The 9,577-nt window shown below is 50.1% G+C and overlaps 1 protein-coding gene across 1 annotated transcript in view; it reads left to right on the plus strand.

The window, feature by feature from the left end:
* Positions 1-9,577, plus strand: part of NCF2 (neutrophil cytosolic factor 2) — a 26,122-nt gene that overhangs the window by 4,729 nt on the left and 11,816 nt on the right. Inside the window, exons 2-4 of the mRNA XM_011364552.2 lie at positions 1,098-1,180; positions 6,884-6,992; positions 9,145-9,279. Of these exons, the coding sequence (XP_011362854.1) occupies positions 1,098-1,180; positions 6,884-6,992; positions 9,145-9,279 (327 nt within the window). The remainder of the gene's footprint in view (positions 1-1,097; positions 1,181-6,883; positions 6,993-9,144; positions 9,280-9,577) is intronic.

Here is a 9,577-nt window from a genome sequence, read left to right on the forward strand (position 1 = left end):
GGGTTGGTCATGGTGAGCTGGAAAGGGTATGGAGTTTGGAAGCAGATCCGGTGTCAAATCCCAGCTCTGCCTGTCCCTGGACCTTCGGTCCTCAGCAAGCCGTGTAGACTTCCTGAAGGTTAAACGTCTTGAGGGTTAAGCGAGGCACCGACTGTTAAAGAGCCGTATCGCTTGGCACTGCGGTGTAAATGTTCATTCTTATTTTTCCCTTTTACTGCCAGTCTTTGCAAGGCCGTGTGGACAGATGACCGACTCCCCGGCCCAGGTAGCACCAGTTCCTCCCACAATCATCCTCACTGTGACCAGCAGTGAGCAAAGAAGAGGGAGGAGAGAAGCTCCTTAGAACACCCACACAGACTGACGAGTCCATCTCAGGCCCAGAGCGAGCAGACATGGGGACACCAGGGTCCCCCACGTCTGGCTGGAGGGAGGATGGTGGCCCCACCCCTCTCAGAGGCCTGCCAGGGGGCTGAGCAAATAGGGCTGCTGGAGACATAGTGCACATTGTCGGGGAGGAGCGGGGCAGAGCCCAGCAGCTCTTCTGGGCAGCTCGGCCGGCAGGGGCTGTGCCCCCCCCGGCACAGGCCCCCCGCTATCCTCTGGGCGAGCTCACCCCGCCCTTCCTCTCATTCTTCCGCTTCTGGCCTTCTCATTCTCCCTCGCTTTGGTTTCCTGCTTGAGTTCTTACTCCTGGCATTTTATATGCATTCTCCTTTGTTATTATTTTAATTGTGTCGTATTTCTATAACAAATTTATATACTCTATAATACCGTATGGGACATTTTAATTGTTATTTCCATATTTAAGTAATTTTATTAGTTTAATTCTGTCAGTAATCTTGAAAGGCAGATATTAACATCCCCATGTTACAGAGGGGCAAACTAAGGTTCAAGGAGATTAGATAACTTGCCTCATGTCATGTCACCAGGAAGTGACAACCCAGGGCGTCCTGACGCCGCCTATCTAACCCCTAAGCCTCTTATCACCTTCAGGACACCAGTCATTCTCATGACCCTTCTCGCCTCACCCTCCGGCTCATCTCACACCTCCTCCCTGCCTGGCTCCTCAGCCACAAATGGACCCTTCCTCTCCGCAGGCCCTCTCCAGAAGCATCAACCGAGACAAGCACTTAGCAGTGGCTTACTTCCAGCGAGGGATGCTCTACTATCAGATGGAGAAGTAAGTGGTCCCGTGTTGCATAAGCTGGGAAAGTTCGTAGAGAAATCGGGAGGGGGTCTCAGCGCTGCTAGACTGGGCGTTTGATAAGTGTCTTCCTGGCCTCTGGTGGGAAACATGACTGGACTTTCTCTGAGCAGTTATGCAATAAATCAGCATGAAGCAGAAGCTCTTCCTGGGGAGGGAAGGCAGGCCTGCCACCCAGTTATAAACCAGCTGTGTCTCAGTTCATAGTGAGCCTACGTAACCATCACAGGCCTGGTATTTAGCTAGCGTGACACTCCACCCGCATTCCTGATGGGTCATAGCCAGCGGGGGCTAGTCGTAAATTTTTGACCATCAAGGGACTGACCCTGTGGTCCACTACTGTGAAGTACTGAGCTGTCACACAAAGAGGATTATCGTGAAACCACATCAAAACTTTCCTTCATTCCCACAGAATGTGTTTCCCAAAGCAGAACCTGGTTTAATCCATTCGATGAAACATAATTCAGCCCCCAAAGTGAGAATATGAACCTGTAGCATATGTATAAGAATTCATTAACTTCAGATAAAGAAGTAACATATATATTAATATGGAAAAAAGTCCACAGTAGATGTTAAATTTAAAACACAGGTTTCAAAACAGTATGTATAGCACAATCCCATTTGTTTCACAGAATAGTCTGGAAGGCCATAAATGAAAACATTGTCAGCAGTTCTCTCCAGGTAGTGAATTATAGGGATTTCCATTTTCTCCTATCAGCCACTCTGTATTTTTGTATTTTGGGGGGGTGGGGGGGTGGGGGAGGGATTTATAATGAACACAAAATAGTAAAAAGATAAATAAATAGAAAATCAAAGTTAATCTCAATTTTACTCCCCTTCCCCAAATACCGCCAAAACGAGCATACAAATAACAAAGGAAAAATATTCTAAGCATCAACTTAGAATGTTTTGGGGGTGGCAAACCTTTGTAGAGATTGTTCCGTTAGTGTGGACAAACTCTAGGGCTAATAAAGAGCTTCCAGAGTAAATGGTCAGAGCACGATGTGGGTGGGCGCGCACGCACGCAGGAGCACATAGCAAGCGAGGCTCGGTGCTGGGGCAGGAGGGCTGGGGAGGCTGCACAGAAAGTCCAGGCACTGGAGTGGGGCTGGGCTGTGATCCTGTGCAGCCTTGAATGGCTTTGATCTTAGGTTTTGGTCAAAACCAGAACCTGTAAAGCCTCTGTGCTCAGCTATTGCTAGGGGCAACTACAAGAAGCTCGGAGGACTCCCAAGATGTCGATAGGAACAATCACCTGCATAACCAAGGGGAGTGAAATCTTCCCAAAAGAAAAACCACACAGGGGCAACCTGGGGAGAGAGAGCCTGGGATCGAGGGAACGTGCGCAGGTGTTTACCTTGTAGGCACCAGGCCTGTCTAACACCTCTGTCTCCTTTTTTACATCGTTCCCCCTTCCCTTGTCCAGATGTACAGAATACCCAGGGAAGCCCGAGCACAAATCCTCCAGCTGATCTTTTATCTTAAAAGACAGGTTCTAAGGCCATCCTTCAATTAGCCCTAACAGTCTGTAATGAGGAGAGACACTGGCAAGAGAGAAGGTCCCAGAAGAGATTTCGACATGGAAATGCCCACTAGTCCCTGAGTCTGAAGGGTCTGGGTTTTGAGCGAGTCAGAAAGATCTTAGGAAGAGCTAGAAATGAGGCCCAGGATCCAGTTACAGTGTCGGCCTCCATCTGTGTGGGCAGCCGGCGACTAAATCTCTACCTGGGATCAATCCAGATGTCTCTTTTCCTATCCTTTGTCAAGACGACCTCTTGAACACCTCTTAAATTCACCCATTCCTCTCCATCCGCGCCAGCACTGCCCTGGCTTAGACCCTCATTTTTCACCAGGACTATTGCAATCACTTCTCAACTACTTTCCCAGCCACCAATCTTGTCTTCTCCACCCGTATTCCAGAGTGATCTCCTTAAAAAATAAATGTGACCCGCTTAAAAATGTCTACTGGATCCCATTACTATAGGGTAAAGGCCAATCCCCTTGCCGTTTCCAGCGTGGCCCAGCCAGTGCCTACCCGCTCCCTCACCCTCCGCGAGTTTGCCCCACTCACTCGCAGCCACGAGGGCAGCCGCCACCCTCTTTTGTTCCCCCCGTTATAATATCTGTGTTCTCTGTGACAGACATTGGCTTGTGTATTTGTCTCCACTAGTACTCTGTGAGTCTTTTGAGAGAAGACATCTTTACTCATTCACTCCTACATTTCAGTATCTAGGATAGCAGTTAAATGCTTATTGAATTTTAATTACACTAGAGCCAGAAAAATGTAGCCTCTGCTTTAAGGAACTTATTTATTAAAAAGGAGAAAACGGGTCCGGAACTAATAACTATAATGCAAAGAACAGGGCAGGTGCCATACAAGGTATTTTAAAACAAGTGCCATGGGGAACTAGAAAAATTACTTCTTACTGAGTGGGTTAGGCATTCCTTCAGATTACAATGGGACTTGTTTTAGGGCGATAATGTTATGGATGTTTTTCTCTCGGTTTCCCCACTTTCATCTGTCTTGTTGCTCCCGTCATACAGTTCACAGGACAAAGAGGACATTTCTGAGAAGGCAGGTGGTGTCTCTAGGACAACTATGGGCAGACAGTCTGGCCAGTCTGCCCCCAGCCTGTCATCTGAAAGGGGAAGGAAGCTCTTAACTGTATTTCAGATCCTGGGGCTAAGGAATCTCAGGGCAATGACAGATAATAATGGCGAGTCCCTTAGGATGCTGCCGGCTCAAGGAGACCACGCGGCAAAGCCTTTTCCTGAAACCGGAAAGGGCACGACCTCCAGCCCCTGTCACAGAGATGTTTGACATTTGACCTTGTTCAGCTGCTGAAACTCTCCATTTTCCTGGACTTTAGATGGCATGGGGCCTGGGTAGAACAGGAACAATCTGGAATGTCAGCGGTTACTAAAAAACCCTTACAGGGAGTATGACAAAAATGAGGATTATAAGCCCCCTCAGGCTCAGAGCTTGTGAAAGGTCACCGTGGGGTTGCCACTGTGCTGGTGAGCCCCTGTGTCGGGGGTGGCTCTGAGTCCTGCACAGCCAAGGAGCTCGGCAGGGTGTCATTCTGGAGCCCTACAGGAAGCTGCCAGTGGCTTGGCCCCCTAGGGGACACTGTGCATTCCAAGTGACATTGCAGAGAGCTGAAGGGTTGCAGGGAGGGGTGGGGTGGGGCTGCCACTGCTCAGCCCCCACACCCCCCACCAGCACACAGGGCTGCCTGCTATTTTAGAATTTCATACTGACCTGATTCAGACCCTTTGCAGCAGGAAGCAGGGCTTTGTGTCAGAGCTGATGCCCCTGGGGTGCAGCGCCAGTGAACAAGCGTGGGGGTGCTGACGGGCAGCCTGAGTGGGCAGTCAGGGCGATGCTTTTAAAGACATGTTGAAAAACTCTCATGTGGCAGGCGGACCCTCATTCCACTTTTAATAATTCGTCAGTTCATCTGTCTCCCTCCCACTAGGCCCAAATCTGTAGACATCGTGATGGGCTGGAGAATTATGAGAAGGATTTTGTTGGGGATTTTGTTGGGGTCCTTCGATACCAGGTGACACAGGCATACCACTTCACAGCTGAAGTTTGTCTGCTTCACTAGCTCGCCAGGGAGGAAGGCACAATTCCAGGTTAATGCCGACAGCACCTAAAGTGTGTGTCCTTCTGCTGTCACACACAGGCAGGGGGACACTGAACTGCACGTGCCCATGGAACAGGACAGCAGCTCCTCCTTCTTGGCTCAGTGAATGGGAGCCCATCCCCCAGCTTAGGAAGAAAGAACGGGAATATTCGAAAGAATGTGTAAAGTTCTTGAAATGCTTCCTGCTTCTTAAGGAAGGGCCTGCATGCTTTTGATAGGTTTACAATCAATTTATTAACAACAAACACACGTTAGAGAAAGGCCATCCTCCTGTTTCAAGCCCGGGCTGTCTTCTCCCATGGTCATACAGCCACTGCTGCTGTGTGACTAACTTCAAGCCCATTGGGGACAGAATGTCTAGCTTCTCCCCCAGCCACCCTGGGGACACATTCCTTAGGACTCTCTCAGCCAACCCGCCCTCCTGGTCAGCTCTAAGCACCCCGGAGATCAGAGTTCCAGCTTCTACACCTGTGGATTTTGATCTCCCGATAATACTTAATATAGTAGAGAGTGTTAAGTAAGCATGTAATAAATGGCTGGTATATGAATTTAACTGCCAGAGTTTTAGAGCTGAAAAAATAATATAATGATAATAATAACATAAATTACTACGTGTACCGGGAACCGTCCTATGCACCTGAATGTTTCGCCTCTTTTCGTTCTCACAAAACCCCTGGGAAGCACTTGTTCTCCTGTAATTCTGAAGGTGAGGAAACAGACTTAGAGAAATTAAATAACTCGCCCTTCATCACTAGATAGTAAGTGGCAGAGCCAGGACTCAAATCTACGTGGTTTTGACTCTAGAAATTAGACCTGGGACCACGTTCTAGCAAGCTCCTCATATCACGTGCTCCTTGTACATAATACGCCCCTTATATTATTGACTCAGAACCTGAGGCCAGGGAAATACTTTGCCAGAGTCTCCCAGTTAGTGACAGAGCCGGTGGATCTGGTCCCAGTCTCCTGGCCCCTGTCTTAGGGTACCGTCACTATACCCTACCCCCTCCTGGGGGTCCCCACCAGCCTGAGTCCAAATTCCACATGGCAGCTCTGGGTCAGACAGTGGCCTGGGGACTTGCAGTTCAGTTGCTCTGTGGGAGCCATGACCAGCAGGCAAATTCGTTCCTGCCAGGCCAGGAGGCCGACGGGGGTGGGGGTGGATTGTTTTTGTTGTCCTCACCCCACCTCTGCACCCTACCCTGCTGCCCAATAATGGCTCCCTTCCACCAGGGCCTCTGCAGAGGTCAAGGGCAAGCCAAGGAGAGGTGGTCCAGGTCCTGCCCACACCCCCGTGGGCGCTCATGGATGTGACCAGCCCCATGCTCCGCTACAAATCCAGCGACAGCAGCCCTGATAGCCCTCGAGCCAGTCAGCACAAGGCCAGCCCAAGAAAGCCCAAGGCAGGGGGTGCCCGGAGCTGTGCTAGAAACGGGACTCGGCTTCCGTGGTGGTTTCTTTTTTCCAAAGCGTGTGGAGGAGGAGGGAGGGGAGAGGAAGCTGAGCCGGCCACAACACAAAGAACTAAGTCAAGAAGCAAAGGAGAAGGCTGGGGCATAGGGACGGGGGTGAGGGGGGGCGGGTCAGTGGCTGTGAGTAAAACCCCTCTGAGCTGAGCTCTGTCAGCCGTGTGTTGTCATGTCGGGCTCCCTGGCCTTGTGCTGGGAGCAAGGAGTGAGCACAGGGCCTGGCCGGCGCTGGCTCGGCCCGGAGCTCCCAGGACAGAGGGAGGGCTCATTTGCAAAGTGCCGAGAGGTTTGTCAGAAAGGTGGGCGTTGTATGCAGCCAACGGAGAAGAAAATGCCTGCGATTGCCTGAGACTGGGGGACACTCAGGGGCGGGGGGCATCTGACGCACTGAGTTCTGTAGAAAACCGGGGCTCAGGGCTGGTGAAAACTGGAGCAGGTCCGAAGGCGTCGGAAGCCTTCTCGCCCCAGCGCAGCCTGTGGGGAAAGGGGCGCAGTCACACATTTTATTCCGCACTTTTTCCTCTGTTTCCTGGACCAGTTTATTTCCTTCCTCTGTCCTCCAGATATGATTCAGCTATTAAAGACCTTAAAGAAGCCTTGACTCAGCTTCGCGGGAACCAGCTGATAGACTACAAGATTCTGGGGCTGCAGTTCAAGCTGTTCTCCTGTGAGGTAAGGAGGAAGGGCCCCGCCTGCACGCGGGGGCGTCGGCCTGAGCGAGTATTCCCGATAATCGATAATCGCATCATTCAGGTGGACGGGCTCTTTGCCCAGCGTCGGTCTAACAAACCCAAAGTCACGGCTTTGCTATCCAGGCAGGACCTGCCGTCACCACGCTCAGGGCCCCAAATACGGACCTTTCTCATTAACGGTTCTGGCCTCATGTACTTGGTTCATACTCAAAGAGAGAATGAGGATAATTTGGCACAAATCTGTCCCCTCTTGCTCAAAGAACAGCTCAAAGCACAAATCGGAGAAAGGTTTCCATAGAAGGATGACTTATTTTCTGTATTACCAAAAGGGAGAAACATGATTGGCTTTGATGTCACAGGTTTGCGTAGTTTTTCCAACCAACCCTCCCCACTCCCCTTCCTAAACCTCAAACACCCCAGTCACTTTAAAAACAAAAATCCCTGCAAATATCAAAGATCTTTATTTAGAAGAATCACTGAAAAAAGGTCCCCCTGCTTTAGTTTCTCAGGCAAGAGAAGCCAAGTGTTCCCAAGGTCACCCAAGACTAATAATAGAGTCCTCAGCTACCCAGGCCCCTGGGAATGCGTGTCCCCATCCAGCCCAGCAGTGGGCCAGCAATTTATTTTACTTCTCCCAGTCCAGAGGAACGAGGCGTTGTGGTGGGAACGGGCTCGCATTTGGCCGGCTTCTAGAGTTGTTTGTCTCATTCATGGCATTTTTGATGTATTGGACCAAGTAACTCTTTGTCATAGGGGACTGTCTTGTGCATCGAAGGATGTTGAGCAGCATCTCTGACCTCTACTCACTAGATGCCAGTAGCGCCCCACCCCTGTGTGACAGCCTAAAATAGCTCTAGAGACAGCCACTCACTGAGAACCACTTATATAGATTAAAGGGTTAGGGGACCAAGTAACTCTAGAGAAGGGGTCATAAAACAGTGTCATCGAAGCAGAATTCATGCAGGAATGTCCCCTCTGCAGTTGGAGCTGAAATGACACACGGGCAGGAAATACTGGCCTTGTGGGCCTCTCTGCAAGTGAAGTAGACTTTTCAGAGTCTAAGGCATTTGCTACACGGGACCTTCCGGTCATTTCCATTCTTATAATGCCACTCCTCCCTTCCCAGCAAGGCACAACCCTGGCTTTGAGAAATTACACCATCCTTTTCGAAGAGAGGCTCAGGCTTCGCCAGTCATAGAGTCATCAAAACCCGGCGTAGAAAGGTCTTAAAGGAAGGTGGCTTAGAACTGAATAGCAAGTTTTAAAAGGCTTTGAATTCTTTCGTTCTGAACATATAGTCAGGGATGGGCTCGGCCAGCCAAGCTTGTATGCAAAAGGCAACAGCTCACCGAGACTCAGAAATAGCCTGGGAAGGGAGTCTAGTTTTTTTGTTTTGTTTTGTTTTTTAATCTTGCCAATGCATCCAAAAGATTTGATTCTATATGTAAATTGTGAAGCATAATAATAAAACAAACACTCATGAACCTACCACGCAGTTCAAGACTTGGAAAATTATGGCTGTTGGTGCATGTGCTGTTCCCTCCTGCTCCAGAGGGAGGCGCTGCCCCGGGTTTGTGTTGAGTCTCTTTCCAGCTCCACCAGACCTCTGCCCTCCCGGCTTCCTCGTGCCCGTATGACTGTCTCACAGTTTTGCTACCTCCGTGTTCTGGGCAGGGTTCTGTCGGTGCCGGTGCAGGATGATGCACCTGGCACCCTCTCTCCCCACCCCGCGCCTGTCCAGTCTTTCAACAGAGAGGCTCATGGACAGGAGTTGGTGTGGGAGGCCGCTCGCGTGTATTTTATTCCCAGCTTTTCAGTGGGGTCTTGAGTGTGTCACTCTTCTTGATACTAAAGCAACACAGTAGTTCCTGTTCCCTCCCAGCCTACTTGGTTGTTGAAAGGATGCACACAATTTTGGATTTATGGATTACACGGTGCTCACTTAATGCTGTGCTTGTGCTCGACCTAACTTGGTAGCGAGATTAATCGTATTGTATTTTAGATATTCCCAGGAGAGCTGGGAAAGGGAGAAACGTCACCAGGCAGCATTCCAGGAGCATCATGCAAGCTCTTCTCTGGTGCCTTGATTTGGAGCAGCCTCTAGTTTCATGGTGTGGCCTGTGCTTTTCTAGGTGTTATATAATATTGCTCTCATGCACGCCAAGAAGGAGGAATGGAAAAAGGCGGAAGAACATTTAGCGTTGGCTATGAGCATGAAGTCTGAGCCGAGACATTCCAAGATTGACAAAGCCATGGAATGCGTTTGGGTAAGCATATCGGTGATACAGGGCGGTGGAGGATGTATTCAGATTTTCATTTGTTTCAGTGGACGTGTGAATTAAGAAATCATTAAAGTGGTGCTTTTACCTTCTCTGAACTCTAGGTAACACTGGTCTGGGGGTCTAGTTCCACGCAGCATCTTAAATCTGGAGGTGCTGCTGTAAGCTGCAGCCTAGAGCATGGGAGAGCAGAGCCTGGCCTCATCACTCCCCAAACCCCCCAAGTGGGGCTCTGCGGCAGCACATGAGGGGCAGGAGGCTGGGGACTGGAGCCAAGCACAGGAGG

Source organism: Pteropus vampyrus, unplaced genomic scaffold, assembly GCF_000151845.1.
Source record: "Pteropus vampyrus isolate Shadow unplaced genomic scaffold, Pvam_2.0 Scaffold98, whole genome shotgun sequence".
NCBI lineage: Eukaryota > Metazoa > Chordata > Mammalia > Chiroptera > Pteropodidae > Pteropus > Pteropus vampyrus.